Raw genomic sequence first — 14343 nt, forward strand, 5'->3', positions numbered from 1 at the left:
CAGCAGAGGGAGGGGGTCAAAGGCTGATGTGGGAGCAGCTCCCTGGTTGTGGCAGAAACAGCACAATTTGGGGGTGACTGGAGGCCAGTTTTGAGATGTAGTTAAAAGAATTCTTCCTGACAGTCTAGAGTTCGGTTCCTCTCTTTTGGTTTTTCAATGGCCTGTGAACTTTTTAATACCTTTTAAAACTTCCTTCCTTTTTAATCCAACTAGGGTAGACTCTGTTATTTGCAACTAACAATCCTGATGGATATACATTGTATTTAAAAAGTTTCTTTTAGCCCAGTAATTTCAGGAAATAGGTTCTTATTCACTCACAAAAAGAGTAATTTTTTTGAGAAGAAGATTAGCCCTGAGCTATCATCTGCCACCAATCCTCCTCTCTTTTGCTGAGGAAGACGGGCCCTGAGCTAACATCCTGCCCATCTTCCTCTACTTTATATGTGGGACACCTGCCACAGCATGGCTTGACAAGCAGTGCTAGGTCCGTACCCAGGGTCCAAACCAGTGAACACCAGGCCACCAAAGAGGAACATGAGAACTTAACCACTGCACCACAGGGCCAGCCACTGAAAAGAGTAATTTTACGTGCTCAATTTTCAGTCTACAAGGTTTTCATCTGTGTTCTGTGAAAATAGCTGATTGGGGAATGTAAGAAGATTTTTATACTAAGGAAAAGGACGAGGAATTTTTGATTGGTCTGTAAATTGTATTTTACACATTACCATCCATAAAAGCCCATAAAAAAGCAAACGCAGGCTGCAGGAGCACTTAGCTAACTTCTGGAGAGAGATCCAAACGTTATGGAATATACGTATATATACATATGTATATATATGTATATAATATGTTTGTATTTAACATATATATGTGTGTATATATATTAGTTAGTGGTGCTCCTTGTTCAATAGAATAATAACACACTGGAAAAACAGATATAAACTGAATGATCAAATGTGTATATCCACAACAAATAGTCGCACAGTATATGCATAAAGTCTTCATAAAGAACACAAGCACTTTAAACATTAACGACTTGGACTATGTTAGAAACATGTAAATGGGATTTAAAGAGATTTACTGACATTTAAGATGAATACAATGCATAATAATGCCCTAAATATTTTTATTTCAGACTTTATGACTGAAAGAGTAACTCGCTGAGCTGAAGACTCTCAACTGTGAGAGGAAACTTTATCAGAAAAATAATTGCTTCTTTCAAATATGTAACTCCAGTTATTAAAGCTTAAAACGGCAAGAGCTTAGTGGAGATGCTGCGTAAGTCTTACGGCTCCTATGTGAAAACCAAAAATATCACAAATAGATTTAAAAAGAATTACTAGCTCCTCAAGTGGCAAGTCATCTCCAAATTGAGCAGAACAAACTCTTTCTTTAACCTCTTGGAAGGTTCTTGGGACGCGATTGGGCTTCTGAGAACTCAGCTTTGAGGTCTTTGAAAGTCAAAGGCAGACTGCAAGGACTGTTGGGAAGAGGACCAAGATTTGTTTATTTTGATTAGGTTCGGTGTTCATGGTGTTACTCATTTCAAATGTTAGGAAATCATTCTTTGCCCTCAGCCTGGGGAAAGGAGGTTCTGAGTGAGTCTGCGAAAGGCAGGAGGCTCCCCAGGAGAGGGCGGCATCGCACAAGAGGCCACGGGAGACTGCGGCTACGACAGCGCTGCAGCCTTCAGGGAGCTTCACAGGGATGAGGGGAAACAGACAACCAAGAGGGCAGCTTCCCTGGTGTCAGAAAATTGCCAGAGAGAAACTGGAGCAGTTCAAATAAATGTTTAACCTAAAGTTTATAGGTGAACAGATGATCAACAAATGTGATAGGTGTGGCAGCTATTTTCTGAAGCAAGAATCTGCAAATACCTTGTGGTCTGTTAAATGCAAGGACACTTATGGGTACGACAGGATAACATATTTGGAATGAGTGTTGTTCTGGAAAGTTCCAGACTTATGGCCTCGTAGAATGAAAGACTGAGACTTGGGGCTTTAGTGCCTTGTTCAGTCCCCCATCTTCTCCTCAAGGGAGGAGCTCTGGGACCACAGCTAATGGACAAATGCCTGGCTCTGGAAGGGAACAGACCCCTGGGGCTGATGGAAGATTCTGAGAGGAAAGAGATGGGGGAAAGATATTATCAAATAAAAAGGAAAGGGGCAGAGAATGGCTGGCTGAGCTAGAATAGGGTGAAACAAAGAGAAGAGCCGGCAGAGGGATGCCCGTTTGGGCAGGGGCAAGTTGCCAAGACTCACAGATTCAAACACGGACAAAAGGCTATGAATACGAGTGAGTTTTCTTTCCCATGTGCTTTTATGTATTTTCAAAGGTCTACACTGAGTGCTACTGAAATTAGGGGGGAAATCCAAATAATCAAAGTTATTTTTGTAAACACATCAAGGACAGAGGCCAGATACCTTCCGTCCTGGGTCTTGGGTCTTGTCCATCAGCACTTGGCTCTCCTTCACTAACCAATATGGAATGACCGCAGTCATCGTCTTGCTCAAACTCCTGAAATATCATAAAATGGAGACTCAGTTATTCGATGTACTACTTTGTTGGCAGACTGAATGTTGATTTTTCTAGGCTAAAATTTCACACTGTGAATTCCTTTTAAATGGGATAAAGTATTTAGGGCTAAAATAATGGGGAAGTATCTGTTCCTGGAGCACCAGGCTCAGACAGACGTGGACGTGATTAATTGCATAATCAAAAACAAAGATCAAAGCTGAAATCACATAGACACTCAGAAATTCAATATTTTATGCTTTATCATGTCAGCATCCAGGCTGCTAAGCTGCCACAAATTCCATCTGGGTGGGTAACTGGAAAGAATCCTTTGGCCACAGTCACAGTGAACAACCCCAAAGGAACATGATCTTTTCCATAATGCCTTCCTGGAGCATCATTTACAAATGCGGAGGGTGGAAATCCCTGCCCCGTATGGAAGCCTCAGATAGAACCCTTGACTGAAAGGAGACAGCAAACCTGATTAAAGTTCTCACTCTGACAGCTTTCTGATCTAATCATGGCACACAAACTCTCAAACTTCTTTTTTACCCTCTAGAAAATAATCATTATGCTGGGAAACATCATTGAAAACCAACTCAACTTATAAAAACTACTCCAAACTCTCTAAAGAAGAAAGATTTTCTCATTAGAGTTCATTGTTGTTGATAGTTTCCTTCATTAGAAGTTGCTGCTAATGATTTTGCCCTTTTGGACGTCTGGAACAGTGATAAATGCGAGCAGTAGTTAAAACATCCCATCGCAACCTGGACATTACGATTAGCTCTCTGGCGTCTATGATCTGGATGAACCACCTATTTAAGAAGAGTGTCAAATAAAAAAAGTCTTTGCCCTAAATGCAGATGCCTGTCAGACAAGCAGGCAGTCTTTATCACAAAGACTCTGATATTGCATTCATTAATTCCCAAGGGAGCTTGGGAATCTTTTCTTTTTCACTTTGCTCATTTTACTTATTACAAAAAATAACCAAAATAAAAACCCTCCATTTATACTGCCCTTAAAATACTTCAGGCATTCAGTCATAGTAACTCAGTTGTCGTACCTTACTTTTATGCAGCAGGATGTACTTTTTAAAGCATTTTCTGCCTCCGGGCAAAGGTTAGGTGCCCTACTCAGTCCTGGTTGTCAGCGGCAGAGGGCAGGACTGGATGGCTCACCTGACCCTAGACTGTTGTCCATTTCACTGCTTATCCTGCTCTGCATTTAAAAACTTCTACCAATATCTGACAAATTTCTTTTCCCTCTCATCCAATTACAAAAGGGGGGAGGGTTACCCTTTTAAGACTGTATGGAAATACGAAAAAGTATTTTTAAAAAAGCAGAGAAGAAAATCACCTATAATCCTACAAATAAAAAGCAAACATTGTTAACAAAGAAATCATATTTCTTTGTCTTCTTCCTAAGTATTTAAAAGATATAGTTGCATCATATGATTTTGTATCTGGCCTTTTCATTGGAGTATAAGTTACATAGCAATTGACTAAGCAAACATCATTTTAATGGAATTTTAAATTTCCTTCCCTCTACAAATATCTGTGAGAGGGTCCTAACAGTATTTGCTGAGCCCCATGAGTCTTACAAGGTAAGTGCCATAATGCTTATTAGACAGTTTCTAATTCTTCATTGTTACACAAAGTGTCGTGAACATCTTTGCAATTATGCATTATGTCTTTAGAATAGATTCCTAGATATGGAATTATTGACCCAAAGAGTATGAAAAATTGTAAGTGTGCTTTACACACACAGCTTTAAAAGTAAAGTTTACACTTACAACTTGCATTCTACCAGTAGCACATGAGCGTGTTCCACTACACCTTCTCCCTCCAGCACTTCATTTTTAGTAACGTAATATATGGAATTGGTCATCTTGTTGTGGTTGGAATGTGCATACTTCGATTAGTAGAAAAGTTGGAGATAGTTTCAGATGCTTATTGACCATTGAATTTTTCTTTTTAGTATATATATATATAGTTTTGGTTCAGATCCTTAGTCTAGAATACTCCATGGGACCTCCAAGTAGACTTCTACTATTTCATGTAATTACAGGGATTCCATGAACTTTTTATGCTAAACTTTGGAAAATAGCAGCCCTCATTTGGAAGTGTTAAAGACATAACTGTTTCTCACCTCAGGTTTCTATGTTGGTTAATTGCCTGTGGTCAGCCTCAACTGCTCAGTTCATTTATTAGTCGGTCCTTCAGGAAAAGTTAGAAGACACAGAGTATGGGCACCTATCTACAAAATCCATAATGATGGCTAGCATTTACATGTATAGTGCCAGAGACTGTTCCACGCACCTTATATATGCTACCTAATTTAATCCTCAAAACAACGCTAAAAGTAGGAATTAATGTCTTCTTTTTACACACGAGGCCCAGAGAAGTTAAGTAATTTACCCAAGGTCACATAGCTAGCCAGGATTCACAGAGAGCCAGGATTCACACACAGACTCTGAAGTCTGGTTCCAGAACTCTTAACCACCTTGCTTTCCTGCTACTGTGAAAAGTTTAAAATAGAGAATCTCAACAAGAACCAGAAAGAAAAGAATAACAATAAGCAAAATTAAGAGAAAGGATACTTAAACCTAATTTATAAGTTTTGCACAGGAAAAAACAAAAGATGTGTGAGACTGACAAATGTCTGACAAAAATTTCTTCCATAGACTAGATTGAAAAAACATAAGCATTACAAACAAAAAGGATGTAAAGAATAATATCTGCTTTGAAGGTTATCATGGAAATGAAGATGCTAAACAGAAACAGCCCAGAATTTTCCAATTTCTTTTAGAATGCTAAATATGAAAGACTTTAAGGCGTGCTTGGGTGCCACAAGGAGGAGAATTGAAATAATGACACTCAGTCATGAGTGACGGAGAGAAAATATTAGAACAGCATATCCCAAACACAGACGGATTTCATAAACTATTGACAATAAGGCGGGAGGTGACAATAGACGAGAAGTGGAGCCGGGCATTCTGATCTGCAAACAGAATGCCAAACACAGAGGAGAGAAAAAAGCCATCGTAATCATACATAATTAAATTTGCAAAAAAGATTCTCCTTAAATGAAAAAGCATTGGGAGAGGCTATAAAGAACCTCTCAGGAGCAATCCTACAAGCAAGGCAGCTGCTTATATTTGTAAACTATAAACACCGATTGCAGACAACCAAAAAGAAAAGCGAGCTTTCATTCAAAGAAAAGAAGTGGAGGATAACCTTGGGTTTTGCAATTTAAACCCTAGAGATAGCACTAAGGAACAAAAGGCAAGTTGAATAGTCAGAGTCTGTTTCTCCCTCAGAAATGAGTCCAAAGTTATTTCAACCATAATAAGAAAAATATAGAGTGAAAGGTCAAAAAATGTTTTAAAGTTGCATGGAAAAAATGTAGTAATATGATGGGATTTTTTAGTCCTTTTAAAAAGAAAACTGATCAAACATACCATAAAAAATAAAAAGTAAATATGTTTTTGTTTGTCAATTTCTAATCCACGACACTCACTGTAAAGATAGCAGGGTTTCTCAGCCTCAGCACTGTCGACATTTGGGGCTAGATAGTTCTTTGCTGTGGAGGGCCTATCCTGTCCTTTGTAGGATGTTTATCAGCATCCCTGGCTTCTACCCACTAGATGCCAATTGCAAATCACATATCCAGAATATATTAAGAATTCTCTAAACCCAACATTAAGAAAATAAGCAATCCAATCAGAAAACGGACAAAGTACTTGAACAAACAATTTATGCTGATGGTGAATAAACAAAAAAAATTTTAACGTTAGTCATTAAGGAAATGCAAATTAAAACCACATTGAGATACCACCATATATCTATTAGAATGGTTAAAATAAAAATTACTGACAGTACCAAATGATGGCAAGAATGTAGAGAAACTGGATTTCTCATTCATTGCTGGTGAGAATATAAAATGGTAGAGCCACTCTGGAAAACTGTTGGGCAATTTTTTAAAAAGTTAAACATACATTTACCATATGACTCTGGACTCCTGGGTCTGTATGCTAGAGAAATGAAAGTGTAAGTTCGTACAAAAATCTGGCCACGGGTGTTCCTAGTAGCTTTATTTGTAATAGCCCCAAACTGGAAACAACCCAAACATCTTTTGACAGGTGAATGGCTAAATAAACTGTGGAACAAAATATAATTGTAATAGAATAGCAGTTAGCAATATAAAGAAACCATTGATATACACATTGACTTGGATCTATCTCGAGCATTATGCTGAGTGGAAAAAGCCAATCTCAAAAGTTTACATGTATGATAATTCCATTTACACGGCATTCTCAAAATGACAACATTATAGAGACGCAGAATGGATCAGTGGGTGCCAAGGGTTAAGGAAATGGGGAGGGTGGGGTAGCAGGAGGGGACTCCTTTGTGGTGACAGAACAGTTCTGTGTCTTAATTGTGGTGATTCAGGGGATAAAATGTCACAGAGCTGTACACACAGACACACACAAACAGAAGAAAGAAAGAAAAAGGAACGCATGCAAAAACCAGTAAAATCTGAGCAAGGTCTGCAGTCTAGTTAATTGTGTTGTGTCAATGTCAACTCCGCAGTTTTGACAGTCTCCTGTAGTTATGATGATAGTTCCCACTGCGGGAAGCTGGAGAAGGTTACACAGGACCTCTCTGTACTATTTTTACAAATTCTTGTGAATCTATAATCATTTCAAAACAAAAAGTTTTAAAAATTAAATTTTTGTTTTTTGTTTTCTTTGTTGTTTTGGGATGATTTTTGGAAGGAGAAAAGGACTGAAAGTTCTTTACTCCACCCTCTCCAAAAGTCCCCACTGTTGTTTATAAATATTATATCCATATCTCATTAACTTTTAAAAATAAACAATTTGTGGCCACGTTTTTCCTTACCAATAAAATATGAATAGTAATCTTTTTAACTGTTTGGGCTATGTTAATTTTTATAAAAATTCAAAAGTAAGTACACAGTGCAAAATTCATCTCCAATTCTCTCACTGTAGGCAATCAGTGTTATCAGTTTGTGGTGTCTTGGATATCATTCCACAGTTTTCTGTGGATCACAATATTTGTTACTAGTTCCGTTACTGTAACATGAAGGACTTTTTGTGGAGTCATTCATCATGGGTCGGGGGGGACAACCAGGACCAAGAAGGCACCTCCTTTGTGGTACCCTGTGATGGATTTGACATGATCAGATTAAGATCTTCTCCTTTTGCACACTAACTTACATAAAGAGAAGTTGCATTTTATTATTTAGTATGAATTCAACTGCAACAATATTCTGTGGTATTAGATACACACACGCAGACACACATACACAATGCATGAGTCTCAGGGCTGACTAGCTAATCACTGCTCTGAGATTGAACCTGTCTTATCAATTGTGCTTTAAATTTCTTCACGATTACATTTAAAAATATCATTGTAATATGTACTCATTCTAAAACATTCAAGCAAAACAAAGGAAGTAGGAGATGGGGTGGGTTATCCATTTTTTGTTAGTTTGTTGCTTTAAAGATAGCACCTTACCTCGCTGCCGCTTATACTTTGTAAGGTTATGTTTTGGTTTTTAGTCACTGTCATCGTATCAGTTGAAGAGTTTGTATCATGACAAATGTCAAGCAATGATTCAGCATGTCTTTCTGCCAAAAGAAACATAATAACGTGTTTTGATAAGACTCCAGCAATTTTCACTAATTTCACAGGAAGATAGAACTCTAGGTTCTAAAATCAGTTCCATTTTGTCAATGATTTCCTGAAATAGTGGTCTGGGATCCTGACGAAACTTCAGGAGATAATTTTCACAGGAAAAGATGTAAGGACAAGAGTCCACAGAACAGATGGGTTTTTGTTTGTTTGTTTAAGAAAAAAAAAGTCAGGCAAAGTTGCTCAGTGAAATCCCCGACTACAGGCTGGAAATTACTTTTGCTCTAGTTACCAAAGATAAAAGCACTCAGCTACTCCAAGCACACTTCCTGTCTAGCACTTGAAGCCACATTAAATTGACAGAGTTCTGAACACCAAACAGTGAACTCTCAGGTGGTTCTCAGGGGCCTTGCTCTCATATGCAATCCCCCCTTGCTATCCTGATTCTTCAAATAAGCATGGGCTCTTTGACGAAAACTTCTTCCTCTTCCAATGGTTCTTCCATCTATCTTGTAACTGAAACAAAATTGGACAAATGATCTTTACTCAGACTCTCCATTTCCTCACTATATTTTCCTTCTTTACTCTGCTATCTATCTTCTGTCTCTGTCCTGCCATTGAAACTTCTCTCTTCCTTCCCACATCTGCTTTGTAACCTCTTTTCCAATTTGACACTGTTTCCCACTCCATCCTTCATGCAACTCTCTCCCAATTCTCCTCCTCCCTCTCTCACTCTGCAAGTGCCTCTGTGCACACCACTCTCTAACTGTGGGAGCACCTCCTTGGCTCAGCCCCCTATAATTTTCTCACCATCATCAATCCTTCAATGATCTTACCCACTCTCAGGTCATCACAATCTCCTTTTTGTAGAGAACTCCCAAACTAGCATATCGACCCATCCTCTTCCACAAATCCTCACAAGTCCTGTCCTACATAAAATTGTTACTTGAAAGTCCCAAGGTTCCATCAAATGCAATGTTTTAGAGCTCATCACCTTCAATATCCTCACCAAACCAGAGTGTTCTCCTATTTTGTTGATTATATTTCCTTCCCCTACTTCTCAGGGCTGGAACTTTGGAATCACGTTTGACTCAACTCTCTCAACTTTTGACTGTGTGTCTCCTCTGCCGACTGTACATCACCAAGCTCTGTGAACTCTCCTTTCACAACATCTCTTTGACTCACCATGCACATCACCTTCCAGGCCCACTACCACCCCATGCCCAAGTGCTCTTTTTCTGGTGCTCATCACCACACTCTTGGGCACTTCTATAGTTTCTTGATAGAGCTCCCTGCCATGAGTCTCTTCCTTTGAATCCATTCTACACAATAAGAATAGGTTAATTTTCCTAAAATATGGCTTTCATCATTCCCTGGCTGAAAATTCTTTAGGGACTCAGTTTTGTTGAAAAAAAAATCATGTCCTTCAGTTTGGCATTTAATGGGTCCTCAGTGGACCCAGTTTCTTTATGTATCTGATCTTATGTGTTCCTTTTCCCTGACATGAACTTTTGGTTCTAGTCTCCTGTTTGCCCCTCGGGTAAACCATGCGCACTTACAGTATGGTACCTCTGCTCCATAAAGTCAAATCCCATTGTTTTTCAAGAACTAGATTGAGGTTCATCTCTTCATGAAAGCTTCTTGTGTACGGCCTTGCTCTTTTCCCGGAAACTTCAAATAAAAGCCAGTCAAACAATACAGTCAAGCAGCTTTCACAAAGTCACACATTACTCAGAGGCACTTTTTTCATTACACTTTTCTCTGAGGCTGTTCCTATGTCTTTGCTCAGACTCTTTCTCTCCATCTACATCAAAACTTCTCTCTTTTCCCCTTCCTTTTATATCTTGTCCAACATTCGAAAATGACCAGAAGTCCCTCTTTCCCTTTCAAGTCCACAACAAGCTCTTTCTCCTCTGACTTATGTGATGTGTTCCTGACCATATTGAGCACTTGCAAAAATCTGGGCCATGTCTTAGACCTCTTGGCATCCCTCAGAACACCTAGCCATAGGCCTTGTCCAGAGTCACTGTGCAATAAACAGTTGTTGGCTTGATTTCTTTAAATGGATTTATCAGATACATGTAGAAGAAGAAAGATTTCTAACAGAGTTTTTATAGTTGGGGAACTTTGAAAGGGGAATAGAAATATTTACCTGGTTTTGGCATACAATTCATTAGAATGTCCAATAACTGCTGTTTCCTAAAACTCTCTATTTGTGACACATAGTGTATTGCTGATTTTCCACTAAAATCACAGAGTTTAGGATCTCTAGGAAGAATAGAATCAACATTAAAGATTATTTAGTTAAATCTGTTGAAAAAGAAAACCAATATGAGAGGAAAAACATTGACATCAAATAAATAAAAGTCATCTTATGTGGTCTGGGGATAAAAATAATGACTTCAAAATGTATGAGAGAGAGAGTGACAAGTTTTCAAGACTCTTAAATCAAAGGAATGTGCTGTATATCTTATTCACACTCCCATTCTAAAGATGTTCTAACATTTGCAGAAAATTTCCAACTTTAAACAAAATTTTCATAATTCTTTAAAGATGCATACATCAGGTAAAGATGAAACATCTTGATAAACTGTTGTCTTATCACAAATAGCTGATTGATTAGTTTTTTTCTTTCCAATAATTTAGCTAACTGCTTTAATTTCTTGATATTTCTTTTTTCTAATGTTAACAGCTAGCTCTTTTACCATTTAATATAGTAGAATGGCATAGAATCTCTCTTTAAAATTAAGCTCATATGCTCATTTCACAGGGTCTTGGTTGAATAGAGCAATCTCGTCCTAAAATCTCTGTTTGAGTGATCTTTTCATTCCTCTTTGCCTTATCCTGTGGTTGTTAAACCCAACTGGCTGATCTTAGGGCTCCTTACAACAGCATGAATATCCTCTCTATGCTGTAGTGCATCCTAGGACTAGACATCAGCTCACAGAGATCCAGAGGGTGAATGATGAGAATACTATTAACAGGTCATGGTCAGGGAAACAATGATAAAACTTGCTTCACTAGTCACAGTCAGTGTCAAGGAGTCAGCTGATCATGGTCTCTGACCTAAAACCTTTGAATTTGAATCTCTTTGTTGCTATGGAACTGAGTAATGTTTTACGATCCGCAACAAAATTCTCTTATGGCTTTTCTTCATCAAAGGTCACGATTCAAAAGAAATAGCATAGGACCAAGAATCAGGGGACTGCCACTACCTTGATATGTGGCCGTTAGCAAGTCACTTAACTAGTTGAGACCTCAGTTTGCTCGTCTGCCTTGATGAGAGTTTCTCCATGTGGCGTTATTTGATTTCCTGTATTCTGGGCCCCACTCCTGCCATACTTAACACCATCTCTGGGGTGGTGTCCAGTAATTTTCACTTTGAACAATCTCTCAGCTGTTTCTCAACACTAAAGTCTGAGGTAGCATCAAACTTCCATCTTCACTTTCTTGACTATAATTTTGTTCTTGAAGATCCCTCTTTCTTTTTTTTCCAAAACAAAATTCACATGAAATACTGAGAAAGAGCTTGGCCTATCTGTTCTTATTTGATAACAAGATATCTAGGTAACAAAGAGCACTAAGAAACTGCAATTCTAACATGAGAGATGGCTTATTAACCCTATGATTATGGGCTGGCCCTGTGGCCAGCTGGTTAAGTTCATGCACTCTGCTTTGGAGGCCAGGGGGTTTGTTGGTTCAGATCCTGGGCATGGACCTAAACAATGCTCATCAGGCCGTGCTGTGGTGGCATCCCACATAGAAGAACTAGAATGACCTACAACTAGGATAGGCAACTATGTACTGGGACTTTGGGGAGAAAAAATAAAAGAGGAAGATTGGCAACAGATGTTAGCTCAGGGCAAATCTTACTCACCAAAAAAAAAGTGCATACTTTAACCCAACTATTAAAAAAAAGCTAAGGGGCAGCTCTGTGGTGTAGTGGTTAAGTTTGATGTGCTCTGCTTCAGTGGCCCAGGTTTGCAGGTTCAGATGCTGGGCACGGACCTACACCACTCATCAGCCATACTGTGGTAGCAACCCACATACAAAATAGAGGAAGATTGGCACAGATGTTAGCTCAGTGCTAATCTTCCTCAAGTTAAAAAAGAAAAAAGAAAAGTTAAAAAGGTGGGAAGGAGGATTGGCAACAGATGTTAGGTCAGGGCAAATCTTCCTCAGAAAAAAAAAATTATTTGTTTACTTCCCCCTCTTCTAAAAGAGCATGTTGGCATATAGTGGTTTTTAGTTAACTGGAAATCACTACTATAAATTGCTTTTGATAATTGACAATGCTTTCTGAAATAATTAGTAACATCTTAGGTGTAGGGAGCTGCATACTCAAGAATTATTTAACATTCCAAGTAACTACCAAAAGAATAAGTATGTAAGCAAATAAAACAAAGGGCCAATGTCATAAGAATAAGAGATAGCAACATCTAACATCTGTATATCACTTTGCAACAGCGAAGTCCTGTTTATGAACGTGCATGTGCATTTAATATACATAATAAAAAAGCAATCTATATGTCTAGGTTTACAAATGACTTCTGTAACAACAATGGCATAGACACCCTTCCACTGGTGCCAACTAGTCACTCGTACTCACGCGCGATGCCTGAGGAGCTCAGACAGAACCTCTGCAGGCCTGTAAACTGTTAACATATCAAGGCTCTCAAACAGGTCCACATCTCTCACAGCCAGCATCAGAGGGGTCAAGCCATGCTGGTTTGGGAAATTTATATCCAGGAACTCTTCAGATGCCTTTCAAAACACAAAACTTTGTTTCTGTTATGGTTTTACTGCATAGCTATTTATACTAATCTCTGCCTTTTCATTGCTTGGCTGAATTCTCATTTTAACTTCAATACATTCTTTCTCAATATCTATACTGAGAAGGAGCTGATAAACTGAAAGAACACAGGCCTGAGAGACAGACAGACCTGGGTTTGGATTTTAGCTCCTTAAGCTGGTTATTCAGCCTCCCTGATAGGTTTGTATCAAGGACACGGTTAAAAGGTAATAAAATCACCCTGATAAAATAAGGGATACCCAGTTAAACATTGAATAATTTTTATTTGGGACATAATTATATTTTAAAAGTATTTGGTATTTGTCTTAAATTCTAATTTAACTGAGTGTCCTGTATTTTTATTTGCAAAATCCAGCAACGCTCCTCACTGACCTTAAATCCTCAGCTGTAAAGTAGGAATAATAGAGTCTTCCTTGCAGAGTTGCTTTAGTGATTGCAGACAGAATAAGAAAAGCACTGAGCAGAGCGTTTGACACATGCTCAATAAAGATTTGTGGAGTGAATGAATGATTTACAATAATAAGGCAGCTCATTTAACTGTAGTATTTATACAGTCAAATGGGGGTGGATATATAAATGTTATTTTTTGTTTTAACAAAAGTAAAATTTAATTTGGATAATTCAGAACTGAAAAGCTACTGGAAGGCCAAATTATCCAAATTGTTTATTTTATAAACCAAAGTAACTCTCTAATTTCCACCTCTATTGCACTCTATGCCATGTCAATATAGTCAGTGTCTCTACCTCAGTTTCTCCAGGGACAAACTAGAGTTAATGATATTACCTCAGAGGGGTGCTGTGGGAATTAATTAGTTAATATTTTTTTCAGTCTCTGAAAAGAAACCACCTATTATATCAATGTTTATTATTAGTCAGAACCAACATGAAAGTTTTGAGCTGAGAATAGTCTTGCAATAGCACGTTAATTCAGCACCTGTTGATTAAGCTCTGGATCCAGTTACAGGCACCATTTTCTTGAAACTTGGCTGCTAATCAGTAGGGGTGAAAAATACGTTTATGAAAAAAAGACATTGGATTACAACAACAACTGTTGCAAATACCATTAAAATAAAATTAAGCGTCTGTCAAAAAATTTCTAAGCCTCAGTTTGTGATGTATGGCAATTTTAGACTATCGTGTAGTACAACAAAAGAATTTAGAGTCCTTTGGATTTTGTTGTATATTTCCTTGAACTCTAGGTGACCAGAACATGGTGCACTTTTTCTTTATCTGTTTGTGTCTCCACCATCAGGGAATGGAAGAAACTGTCTCCTAGCAGCAAATGATTTTCTTTCAGATGGAAGGTCATGTGATCTGACAGTATCTCTGAAGGTAAATGCCAAGAGTAGGTAGTGGCTG

General features: G+C 38.2%; 1 protein-coding gene across 2 annotated transcripts in view; it reads right to left on the minus strand.

Moving 5' to 3' along the window:
* The window catches only part of MAP3K19 (mitogen-activated protein kinase kinase kinase 19), a 58902-nt gene that overhangs the window by 30326 nt on the left and 14233 nt on the right, over window positions 1-14343 (minus strand). For both annotated transcript variants that reach the window (XR_011528712.1, XM_008531612.2), the window contains exons 4-7: window positions 12781-12935; window positions 10324-10439; window positions 8055-8167; window positions 2424-2517 (exon numbers count right to left, since the gene is read on the minus strand). Coding sequence is in view for 1 of the 2 variants with exons in the window: in XM_008531612.2 (XP_008529834.2) it covers window positions 2424-2517; window positions 8055-8167; window positions 10324-10439; window positions 12781-12935 (478 nt within the window). In the remaining variant the exon portion in view is untranslated. The remainder of the gene's footprint in view (window positions 1-2423; window positions 2518-8054; window positions 8168-10323; window positions 10440-12780; window positions 12936-14343) is intronic.

Source organism: Equus przewalskii, chromosome 17, assembly GCF_037783145.1.
Source record: "Equus przewalskii isolate Varuska chromosome 17, EquPr2, whole genome shotgun sequence".
In the NCBI taxonomy this organism is placed as follows: Eukaryota; Metazoa; Chordata; class Mammalia; order Perissodactyla; family Equidae; genus Equus; species Equus przewalskii.